Source organism: Bufo gargarizans, chromosome 7 (assembly GCF_014858855.1).
Source record: "Bufo gargarizans isolate SCDJY-AF-19 chromosome 7, ASM1485885v1, whole genome shotgun sequence".
Taxonomy (NCBI): Eukaryota; Metazoa; Chordata; class Amphibia; order Anura; family Bufonidae; genus Bufo; species Bufo gargarizans.
The window spans coordinates 57,377,315-57,389,982 of NC_058086.1; the positions used below are offsets into that span (position 1 = coordinate 57,377,315).

General features: G+C 45.2%; 1 protein-coding gene across 2 annotated transcripts in view; it reads right to left on the reverse strand.

Annotated features, from left to right (window-relative positions):
* COP1 (COP1 E3 ubiquitin ligase) overlaps window positions 1-12,668 on the reverse strand; it is a 188,822-nt gene that overhangs the window by 150,986 nt on the left and 25,168 nt on the right. For both annotated transcript variants that reach the window (XM_044301397.1, XM_044301396.1), the window contains exons 3-5: window positions 9,304-9,401; window positions 8,176-8,240; window positions 2,151-2,270 (exon numbers count right to left, since the gene is read on the reverse strand). In XM_044301397.1, coding sequence (XP_044157332.1) covers window positions 2,151-2,270; window positions 8,176-8,240; window positions 9,304-9,401 — 283 coding nt within the window. The remainder of the gene's footprint in view (window positions 1-2,150; window positions 2,271-8,175; window positions 8,241-9,303; window positions 9,402-12,668) is intronic.

Below are 12,668 nucleotides of genomic sequence, written 5' to 3' on the forward strand. Positions count from 1 at the left end.
TCTGCGAGTGCTTAGGCCCCCTTCCTAGGCCAGTGACATCACCATATATATCGGTCACGTGGCCTAGGTGCAATACCAAACTCGGCCGCTATGCAATGGGCAGCGCTGTTCTTGGTAAGCTGTAAAGAGACTGCAGCGCTCATTGAAGCTCCCGGTCAGAGCAACGACTTCTTCAAACAGCTGATTGGCAGGGGCGCTAAGAGCCAGAACGCCGCCAATCTGAAACTGATCAAACGTCCTGAGCATAGGCCTTCATGATCACATTTCTGGATAACCCCTTTAATATAGACAATACTCCAAAATGGCAAAATCAGAGACATTTAGCAATTGGCATAGAACTAACTAAATTGGAAAAACAGTTCAAATGATATTTAAAGGAGATTTTCTGGGAATCTGATGTCATAAAAGACAGACTGGTTGGGTTTCCAGAAGCAAGGAGACTGAGGAGGTGCCAGTTTTCAATGGATTATGCATGCTTGATCACTGATTTCTGATATTTTGGATAAGTGATGGAAAGTCTAGACTGCTCTCATACCTTTCACCTTAAAAGGGGTTGTGTCACTTCATCAAATGGCATTTATTATGTAGACAAAGTTAATACAAGGCACTTACTAATGTATTGCGATTGTCCATATTGCTTCCTTTGCTGGCTGGATTCATTTTTCCATCACATTATACACTGCTCGTTTCCATAGTTACGACCACCCTGCAATCCATCAGTGGTGGCTGTACTTGCACAATCTAGGAAAAAGCACCAGGCTATGTGAGCTGCTATGGTCCCAGTCACCAGAGAGGCAAGCACTTTTTCCTATAGTGTTTGGCGGTAACCATGGAAACGAGCAGTGTATAATGTTATGGAAAAATTATTCCAGTCAGCAAAGGAAGGAAGCAATATAGACAACCACAACACATTAGTAAGTGGCTTGTATTAACTGTGTCTACATGATAAATGCCACTTGCTGAAGTGAGACAAACCCTTTACCAGAGAGACAGATAAGGCTACTTTCACACTGGCGTTTTGACTTTCCGTTTCTGAGATCCGTTCAGAGCTTTCACAAGCGGTCTAAAACTGATCATTTTTGCCCTTAATGCATTCTGAATGGATAAGTATCCACTGAGAATGCATCTTTTTGCCCATAAAGGTGTTTGCTGGAAAAACCCTTAAAATAAAGTTTCCATTCTACTGTGGGGAATACATCTGGAAAAAGTAAATCAAGAGCCACAGCCTCAGTCAACCCACTAAAGCAGTCCTCCAGGTGCACAAAGGGTCACCCGGCCTTCCAAATGCGCCCGCCCGTAGTTAGTATTTCTCTACATGCCCCTAAAATCTAAATTTGACCCACGTATTCACTGATTTATTTTTGTTACTATCCACAGAACTTAACAGTATAATACTTCATGTTTTCTGCACCTCGCTTGTCAGCTTTGCTATACAGTCTGGGACAGAAAGAGCAGAGTGATCTCATCACTAGAAGGTGGGGCGAGGTAATGGCAGCTCTATTATACTACTGGAGGCCTAGATAAGGAAGATGAAGCTGGCTATACACATTACATAAATGTCAGGCAAATCCATTGATTTTGGCGGGTCCGGCCAAGCACCGAATGTGGATTGGTGGTCTCTCTAGATAGTGATCGGCACTTGTGTTTCGACTGGATAATGTAAATCTATGACATCTCTCTGTCTCAACTGATTCCCCTTGTTTCAGTGTATAGCAAAATATAAGAAAAAAAAAAGGGGCAAAACAAAAGTCGCAACTATAGACTTAAATCGGGAAAAAAATTAAAGGGGTAGTGCCATCACAACAACTTATACGCCATTCACATTAAAGTCCAAATGCTGGGTCTATCAGTAGAACCAAGGTCCTGTATTTCCCCATTTGAATGCAGCGGCGGATACGCAGGAGAGTCGCTGCTCCATTCAACTCTATAGGACTGTCTGTAATAGAGTATCAGTGCACTGAGCTGAATGGAGCGGCGTGCTCCATTCAAAATGGGGAACACAGACGACCGCCCCAGTTATCCGCAGGGACCCAAGTGGTCAGATGCCTGTCGATAAGACACTTATCCCCTAGTCACGGAATAAGAGACAAGTTGTTGTAATGGCCAACCCCTTTAGGAGGGAGAAATTGGCACTTCTTATTTGTACTTACTGCTTCAAGTTGCCTCTTCTTCTGTACCAAGAGCTGAAGCATCAGGTTAACATTGGCTAGATCCAGATTATCTTGATCAGTTACCAGAAGGTCTTGGAAGATCTGCCATCGGTGACCATTCTAGGAAATAAAGAAAATGAACAACTCTTCACTTCTAGACACACATCCATTAACGTGATCAGTCATGTCAAAAACAAAGCTTCAGGCGGCCGCGAAAGACTCCGGTTATCAGTAACTTATCAGAACAATTCAGCCTTTAAGTCACATATTTTTCAGGTACCTTTCTTTTTTTTTTTTTAAGGCTGAAACCGATCGCTACCAACCAGGACCAAATAGTCCTTCACATTTACAAGAAAAGCCGACTGCTCCACAGCAAAGGCCGGGCCGTGCTCTCTAGGTTGTTCTTTAGTAGGTGTTGTTCAGAGGAGCTCTCCAACCCTAGTCAATTCTAAAATCTGAACAAGTTCAACTATGCATGCTAGAAAAGGCAAAGTGACTTTTTACATTTATTATGCAGCGTCCAATACCACCCTTTACTTGGCATCTGTGGAGCCCAAACACATCATTTAAAGGGCATACAGTCAGGGCCATAAATATTGGGCTATCGACACAATTCTAACATTTTTGGCTCTATACACCACCACAATGGATTTAAAATGAAACGAACAAGATGTGCTTTAACTGCAGACGGTCAGCTTTAATTTGAGGGTATTTACATCCAAATCAGGTGAACGGTGCAGGAATTACAACAGTTTGTATATGTGCCTCCTTGTTAAGGAACCAAAAGTAATGGAACAGAATAATCATAAACCAAACTTTCACTTTTTAATACTTGGTTGCAAATCCTTTGCAGTCAATTACAGCCTGAAGTCTGGAACGCATAGACATCACCAGACGCTGGGTTTCATCCCTGGTGATGCTCTGCCAGGCCTCTACTACAACTGTCTTCAGTTCCTGCTTGTTCTTGGGACATTTTCCCTTCAGTTTTGTCTTCAGCAAGACAATGACCCAAAGCATACTGCAAAAGCAACCAAAGAGTTTAAGGGAAAGAAGTGGAATGTTCTGCAATGGCCAAGTCAATCACCTGACCTGACGGATTCAGGTCAGGTGATTGACTTGGCCATTGCAGAACATTCCACTTCTTTCCCTTAAAAAACTCTTTGGTTGCTTTTGCAGTAGGGATCGACCGATATTGATTTTTTAGGGCCGATACCGATAATTTGTGAACTTTCAGGCCGATAGCCGATAATTTATACCGATATTCTGGGAATTTTCATTTTTGAAAAAAAAAAAAAAAAATTCCCACAAATCTGCTGAAAATTAATGTTTATTGTTAATGTGTATTTTTTTTTTAAATCTTTCTTTTTCATTTATATTTTGGTGTTTTTATTATTTTTTTAGTAACTTTTTTTTTTTTAACTAACTTTTAGCCCCCTTAGGGACTAGAACCCTTGTCCTATTCACCCTGATAGAGATCTATCAGGATGCAGGGTGAATAGGAGCTCACACTGTCCCTGCTGCTGTGTGCTCTGTGCACACAGCAGCATGGAGCTTATCATGGCAGCCAGGGCTTCAGTAGCGTCCTGGCTGCCATGGTAACCGATCGGAGCCCCAGCATTACACTGCTGGGGCTCCGATCGGAGGAGCAAGGGAGAGGGGATCCTGTGGAGGGGCGCACTGCGACTGGGGTGGGGGGCCCTATGCGCCACCACTGCTTAATACTGGGGGGGAGGGGGGGCGCACTGCGCCACCAATGCTTAATACTGGGGGGGGGGGGCTTGGGGGGCGCACTGCGCCACCAATGTCTGATACTGGGGGGCTTGGGGGGGCGCACTGCGCCACCAATGAAGCTCAATTTCATATACAGGAGGCGGGAGCTGGCTGCAGGATCACATAGCCGGCTCCCGACCTCTATGAGCAGTAGCTGCGATCCGCGGCACCTGAGGAGTTAACTACCGCAGATCGCAGCTACAGCTCATAGAGGTCGGGAGCCGGCTATGTGATCCTGCAGCTCCCGCCTCCTGTATATGAATGAATGATAGATTAAGCTTCATTGGTGGAGCAGTGGCCATAGCTCCTCCCCTCCTCCTGTCCCCTGTCCTCTCATTGGCGGCAGCGGCAGCAGCAGCACAGGGGGAGGAGACACTGCTCCTTCTCCCCTGTGCTGCTAAGGGGAACACGGAGAGCGCTGTCAGCAGCGCGATCTGTGTTCCCCATACACTATCGGAATATCGGCAAAATAGAATATATCGGCCGATATATTGTTCAAAATCCTGAATATCGGCCGATAATATCGGTAAATCCGATAATCGGTCGATCCCTATTTTGCAGTATGCTTTGGGTCATTGTCCATCTGCACTGTGAAGCGCCGTCCAATAAGTTCTGAAGCATTTGGCTGAATATGAGCAGATAATATTGCCCGAAACACTTCAGAATTCATCCTGCTGCTTTTGTCAGCAGTCACATCATCAATAAATACAAGAGAACCAGTTCCATTGGCTGCCATCCATGCCCACGCCATGACACTACCACCACCATGCTTCACTGATGAGGTGGTATGCTTAGGATCACAAGCAGTTCCTTTCCTTCTCCATAATCTTCCCATCACTCTGGTACAAGTTGATCTTGGTCTCATCTGTCCATAGGCTGTTCCAGAACTGTGAAGGCTTTTTTTTAGATGTCGTTTGGCAAACTCTAACCTGGCCTTCCTGTTTTTGAGGCTCACCAATGGTTTACATCTTGTGGTGAACCCCCTGTATTCACTCTGGTGAAGTCTTCTCTTGATTGTTGACTTTGACACACAGACACCTACCTCCTGGAGAGTGTTCTTGATCTGGCCAACTGTTGTGAAGGGTGTTTTCTTCACCAGAGAAAGAATTATTCGGTCATTCACCACAGTCGTTTTCTGTGGCCTTCCAGGTCTTTTGCTGTTGCTGAGCTCACCGATGCGTTCCTTCTTTTTAACAATGTTCCAAACAATTGTTTTGGCCGCACCTAATGTTTTTGCTATCTCTCTGATGGGTTTGTTTTGTTTTTTCAGCCTAATGATGGCTTGCTTCAACGATAGTGACAGCTCTTTGGATCTCATCTTGAGAGTTGACAGCAAGAGATTCCAAATGCAAATAGCACACCCCTGGCCATGGAACAGCTGAGAAGCCAATTGTCCCATTACTTTTGGTCCCTTAACAAGTGGGAGGCACATATGCAAACTGTTGTAATTCCTGCACCGTTCACCGGATCTGGATGTAAATACCCTCAAATTAAAGCTGACAATCTGTGGTTTTAATATATGCAAATGTGCCTCTAGGCGCCACAAGGGCGTTGTTGTTACACCTAGAGGCTCTGCTCTCTCTGCAACTGCCAAACTCTTTGCACGTGGAGTGACAGGACCAGGCAGTGAAAACGTTATCACGGCCGGCCCGGTCAATCAAAGTGCAGAGGGTGCAGCAGTTGCAGAGAGCAGAGTCTCTAGGTGTAATGTCAACGCCCTCATTGCTCCTAGAGGCTCATTTGCATATAATAAAACATCATTTTTCTCAGCAAGGCGGGAACATATGAACATGGGACCAACACAGATGCGTTCTGCTGGCAAGCTCACCAGTTTCATAGAAGCAAATCTGCAGACAGATGCCCTTTATAAGCAATTTGTCACTGCATTTACGCTGCCTTATCTACGTGCGGCATAATAAACTAGTGACTGAGACCTTGATTCAGATGCAGGGTCACTTACATTTTTGCCTTGTAGTTTCCTACTGTGACCCGAGGGTTGGCGTGTCAATATTCATGAGCTGCTGCTACATGTGCACAGGGAAAAAGCTGCTAATCAGTTGCGGGGAGTTCAAGAATAAGAACACTCCCGAGCATGTGCGTTGCATCAAGCCAACTCTAGCCCTCGGGGATCAGTATGGGCTGCCCTCAGAAAGGGCAACATAAACCTGGTGATAGATTCCCTTTAATTCTAGACATTAGTATTTGATATTCATATCAACTGCTGCAAAAAAAAAAAAAAAAAAAAAAACACTACTAAGTAGTACACAAGAAAACTTGTTAACTGCATCTTGCTGCAGCCAAAAAAATGGATGTAGTCATGTGTCCATGGGCAAAACACCTCCACCTTACAAAATTATAGGAGGCTTTTAAAGTGTAATGCAAGACCTGTAAATCCACATATATGTATATGGTTTTGCCATCGCTTTGTGGTATTTGTGCAACTCTCTGCCATACTATTAACATACCATTTAAATATAATATAATATTATAATGTACCATAATCTTAAAGGTGAATTGGCATCTCCTGGACCAACCAGTGCTCCCCTGACACGAATTGACTGCATCAAAGTACTTTATGATAAAGTCAGCTCTAATCTGATCGCTGGTCTATTGTACTGTACTCACATCACCATGTGAGCACAGTACAATAGCTAAACAACCAGATAGGAACCGACTATCATAAATCACTATGATTCAGTCAGTCACACGGGGCCATAGGGCCCGCATTTCCTGGACCGAATGCAGTCGTTTAAATCATCTCTAAGAATCAAAGCTGCTCTGATGAGGGCCAAATTGCGGCCAGACGTATGGTGGGTCAGAAAATGGCAGGTTTGGGGTGATATTCCTGGTACGCAGTGGGTAGTACCTATTGCTATAGTAGTGACATAATTAAATCTTGAATGTACCTAGATTGCAATGTTTAGTATAAAAGCTAGATGGCTACAGAGGGGACGTTGTGTATCTAGACCAGTGTTTCCCAACCAGTGTGCCTCCAGCTGTTGCAAAACTACAACTCCCAGCATGCCCGCACTGCCAAAGGCTGTCTGGGCATGCTGGGAGTTGTAGTTTTGCAACAGCTGGCGGCACACTGGTCTAGACCAGGGATGGCCAACCTGATGCTCTCCAGCTGCCTACAGCAGGGCATGGTGGGAGTTGTAGTTTTACAACAGCTGGAGAGCCGCAGGTTGGCCATCCCTGATGTAGACAAAGGAATTCCTTTGGTTTTTCCCCCCGGTAGAGTATCCTTAATTGTATCCAGATGGTATGTTGGGAAGACATACAGGACCGTGTGACAGAATCCGATTGGCTCATTTGTATTTTTAGGTTGTAAGGGTATTACCCAGGTTTTTGCTAATAAAAGGAGTCTTCTGCTGTTTGGGTTCAGAAGAGGAAAAGGAAGACTCAAATGTCTTCTCATTCTTTGGACCCTAGACTGAATTTTGAGATGGAGAACACTGCAGACAACATGTTTGGAACCCCTGTTTAGGGATCATCCAAAAATAAAAATAAAATAAAAATAATCTACCATGACACTATCAAAAGTGGTCCAAGGAGGACAACTGGTGCCCAGAGGTCTTGTGGGGTGTATGCCTTGATGGGTCAGTCCTATTTTGGCAGCAAGAAGTGGAACTACATAACATTAGGCAGGTGGACAGCCTGGGTGATTTTTTGACCTCAAGAGTGTTTCTATTCACTGAAAGCAGACAACGCTCTTTAAAATGATGAGCATCTGAGAGTAACAGAACATTTACATTTATAAATGACATTGTTCACATAATCCATTTGGTCTGGACTCATACGTGGTGGTATTTTTAGTGTTTGTACAGGTGAAACATGTAAAAAACGTATTTCAATCTGTAAAAACTGTCGTCAAAAACCACCTAGCAAAGTTGCGTCCAAACTTCCAGCAGCTTTGCAGTGTGATTTTTGACCAGGCAGTGTTCAGGGAAGACCATGTCTGTTCTGTCACCCCCCCTCCACACCTATGTATCAGCAGTCACCTTCCTCTGAGCGGTGTTACTGCCATTTCAGGAAGGGTGCGACGTACCAACAAAATAATAAACTGCTATACCTCCATTATAAAAGTTTAGCAATTTGTCCAGCCTAAGATGTATTACTTCCTGGAGCAATGCAAGGACAGGACTCGGTGCTTTGATAACCACTAGACACATGATATCAGAGGGGCGCAGTCCGTGGGATTGCTTTTTGATAACTCGTGTCACTTTCATTTAGTAAGGCTTTATTCACATCTTACCGATGGGTCCAGCTTCAGCCGCTTGTCATCAAATCTCTGCTTCTGTTTTAGAATAAGTTCATTTACTGAAAGAAAAATAAACCTGAGGTGACTCACTGAGAGAAACAGAGGCCAAAGGATTGTATATAAGGAACTAAAACATGCATTGATATTACACCGATTATCTAAAGTTATCAAAAACAGCCATAACATACCATAGTCCCAGCTCAAGGAGCCTCTGTTAACATGATAAACCCCATTAAACCAGGCATTGTGCCTGGTAGGGTTGATCATGCTGATCAAAACAATGCCTTCGTTCTATCTGTAGGTGGAACTGTTGCCAAAATATGTGCGTTTTTAGTAATATCCAAATGAGCTGGTCGAGCACCGAGTCGTCGGACTAAGCCCTTGGAGCAGCGTTCTTGTAACATGCCTCTGAGCTTGGAGTGCGCAGAGTGGACGGGAGTTACAAAGGAAGTTTTCCAAGGGGCCCAGACATCCCCTTGGTGCTCAAACCAGTTCATTTGGGTTCAGAAGCTGTCTTACATTTAGAACAGACGCTGGATGCGCGAAAGTTATGGAGAGGCCGGTGCCACTTCATAACTTCGGCGGATCCTGTGCTAGCGCAGGGGCTTATTAAGACCGGCGTTATAGATGTGCCCCTTTGTCCGCATCACGTTTGGTGTATGTGGTAGAAAAAGCTCCTGCTATAAACACAATGAGGGTCATTTACTAAGGATTTTCTGGCGTATCTGTCTCCGAGTGTGGCGCAAAAATTATTTGCGCCTCCATCTGTGACTTTTCCCTGCTCACGCCAGGTCTAAAAAAAGTAAGAAGTAAATTGAACGGTGGCCGCACTTTGGCAGTGCGTTTACCGTTAATTTCAATGGGACTGCTAAAAATAGCCAAGTGCGCTGCTCAGCTATTTTCGGCACTCCCATAGGAGCTATGCGAGGTGCGCTCTCCTTAATTTTGCGGGCTCTGTTCTAAAGATAGCTATGGGTCCCACCTCTGGGACCCGCACCTATCACACATTGGGGGTTATATCCCGGCAATATGCCCCCAATGTCTAAGGTTAGACAACCCCTTTAAAAAAAAAAAAAAACACCTAAAAAGAGAATGCACACAAGGCGCAACGATCACACTCACCTAGAAAATTTGGGTAGAGATGGTCAATGTTATCCACCACGTAATTACACTTTGGGCAGCGGTTATTGTCCTCCAGACTTTGATGGATGCATTTGTAGCTGTGAGGAGACAAAACACATGCTGTCTTTTGGCCGTCACTGACTATCGGGGGATAAAAATATATCAAATAACAAAGTTACGTTACAGCGTATACCAAAAAAGGTGTAAACTGTGCACCACGTGGCAGCGCACCAGCAGGACAGCGGCCGATGACATAAGTTGTCTATACACTCAAATTTCCACTGCTGCGTTCCTAACATTTATTTGCTATTTTAAAGGCCTTTCGCCTTTGCTTTCGGTGGCTTCTCGGTGAGAACTGACGCTTTTCAACTGGATATCTGGGCTGTGATGATACGAAGCTTATGCCGCCATGAAATACTTCCAAGAAAACTTGAGCGACACAGAAGGAAGATGTCTGATATTTGCCATCAGAGCCTCCCTGCTGTTCTTTACGTCCATCTCCTTGGGCTCCGGGCGCTCACACTACGGGACTGGATTAGGAGCAATGGGTTTTCATTACCAGAAAGAAAGGCCGATCCATTGAGAGCTAAAGTGTTAAAGAATGCAAAATGTGAACCTGAAGCCTATCTAAAGCCTGGGAACCGTGCATGTCTCTTCTCGGCATGGATCGACTGTTATACATGTGGAGAGCACATAAATAAAAAGGGAACGGCCCCTTCGGTACAGCGCTGTGCTCAGGGGGGGGGGGGGGGGGGATTTCAATGCAGGCAGAACAAAATGGTCCCAATTCAGGCCCGGGCCAACAACGCGGACGAGCATAACATTAAAAGCTGATGAAATAATGTGTGCGCTCCAGAGGTCATACAAGAGAGGTGCAGACGCACAAGAAACTTCGCTTCCAAAAGAACTTGTATTTAAAGGGAACCTGCCACGGTGAACAGAGCGGAGAGAACCTCGGGGATCCACCATAAGGGCAATTTTTAAGTCTGTTTGGCAGGAGTCTGCGTTGCGTTAACGAGCTCCAAATTTATAAACTATGCTCCATTTGGTGCATCTTTAAAGGGGTTTTCCGAGATTTTAATACTGATGACCTATTCTCAGGATAGGTCATCAGGATCTGATCGGTGGGGATCTGACAACGGGGAAATCCGCCAAATCAGCTGTTTGAGAAGGCACCAGAGCTCCTGTGAGAGCCGCGGCCTTTGTATAGCGTACATTGTATATCGACTGTGCTTGATATCGCGCTCAGCCTCATTCACTTGAATCGAGCTGGGTGTAGGCCACGTGACTGATGAACGTGATGTCACCGGCCTAGAAAGAGTCCTAAGCGCTCGCCGAGCACCTGACCTCTTCCAACAGGTGATCGGCAAGAGTTCGACCCCCCCCAATAATTTTGATGGAGGATAGGTTTTATATAGGTCATAATATAAAATTCCCCAATAACCCCTTTAAAGTAATAATGCTGGACTAGACGGCACAGTCATGCTCAAGATCGAGCCACCCAATGTGCAGGACTACAAAGGTGCCCGTAAACAGATTAAAGGGCATCTGTCAGCAGGTTTGTACCCATGACACTGGCTGACCTGTTAGGGCCGCTTCACACGAGCGGATGCCTTGCGTGGCATCCGCTCCGTGACAGAGTGCCAAGACCCGCTGCAGACTGCAGAGGCACGGGGCAGTAACATGACTGTTAATGCTCCGTGCCTCTCTGTGATCTCTTTACTACGAAATCACAGTTGTCACTGTGATTTCGTAGTAAAGAGATCACAGAGAGGCACGGAGCATTAACAGTCATGTTACTGCCCCGTGCCTCTGCAGTCTGCAGCGGGTCTTGGCACTCTGTCACGGAGCGGATGCCACGCAAGGCATCCGCTCGTGTGAAGCGGCCCTTACATGTGCGCTTGGCAGCTGAAGGCATCTGTGTTGGTCCCATGTTTATATGTGCCCGCATTGCTGAGAAAAATGAACTACTCTAGGTGTAATGACAACACCCCCGTTGCTCCTAGAGGCTCATTTGCATATATTAAAACTTCATTTTTCCCAGCAATGCGGGCACATATGAACATGGGACCAACACAGATGCCTTCAGCTGCAAAGTGCAGATGTAACAGGTCAGCCAGTGTCATAGGTACAAAACTGCTGACAGATGCCCTTTAAAAAGAAATAGTGCCAGGAAATACATTAAATCAGGTTATATAAAGGCCCCACATCAGCTGAACCTGCCAATCCAATGTTTGCGGAGGTGTCACAAAGCTGACCTGACGTCAAGTGTTGGAGAACAAGAATCAGTCTGTTGGATTACAACATGCCCGATCCTTTGTTCTCAAGGTAGAGAAGTGTTTGGTATTGGTTTATTCCTCTCCTCCCAAATATCAACCATGTGTATGGGAGGATGGGATGCATGGCCACCTAACACACCTCATATGCCCGTCACCAGTGAGTCTTCTCGACCATGATGAGAGGAGGGGGGGGGAACTGGGTCACAGTGTGAAAAACCACGTGCCACCAAAGTGATTGGCACACTGATGCAGTTCTCAGAGTATAGAATAACCGTTCTAGGCAGAATCTCTCTCTAAGGCCTCATGCACACGACAGTGTTTTGTTTCCGTGTCCGTTCAGTTTTTTTTTTTTTGCGGACAGGATGCGGACCTATTCATTTCAACGGGTCCGCAAAAAATGTGTGCTGTCCGCATCAGTATGTCCGTTCAGTCACCCCGCAAAAAAAAAAAAAATAGCGCTTGTCCTATTTTTTCTAGTTTGCGGACAAGGATAGGCATTATTACAATGGATCGTCATCAGTTGTTTGTTTTTTTGCGGACCGCAAAACACATACGGTCTTGTGCATGTAGCCTAAACCAGTGAGGCTCGTCAAAACCAGGAGCTCTACACGTGAAAACAAAGACTATTAGGGAAGATTTCTAAGTCTACGTAGAGACAGCGTGCCGTTCAAAGACGCGACAACAGTGTCCCATTCAGCTGTGAACAATGGACAGTGTCTGGAAGTGCAGAGCGGAGTACGCAGAGACAAATCAGAGGTCCTCTCCATGTACCGGCAGCGGGGCCAACACCGCATACTCCACAACACCAAGGGGCCCCTTTAGTAACAAAGGGCTTAAGATGAGCCGCAGAAAAACAAAAACATCTTTCCCCCTCTGTATTCTCACAGAACATGGATTTAGTCCAGGGATAAAACGTCTCCAATGTCAGGGAGGCAGCTGCTATTAGTTTTAAAAAGGTCTTAAATAGGAGATATCCATCCAGACTGACACCTGGATGTGATTTTACCAAGCTTGCTATTCTTCAGTTCTTTAGATATTTTATTTTTATTTTTTTTCCCAGAAACTTGGGAATCGTATGTAGGTTTA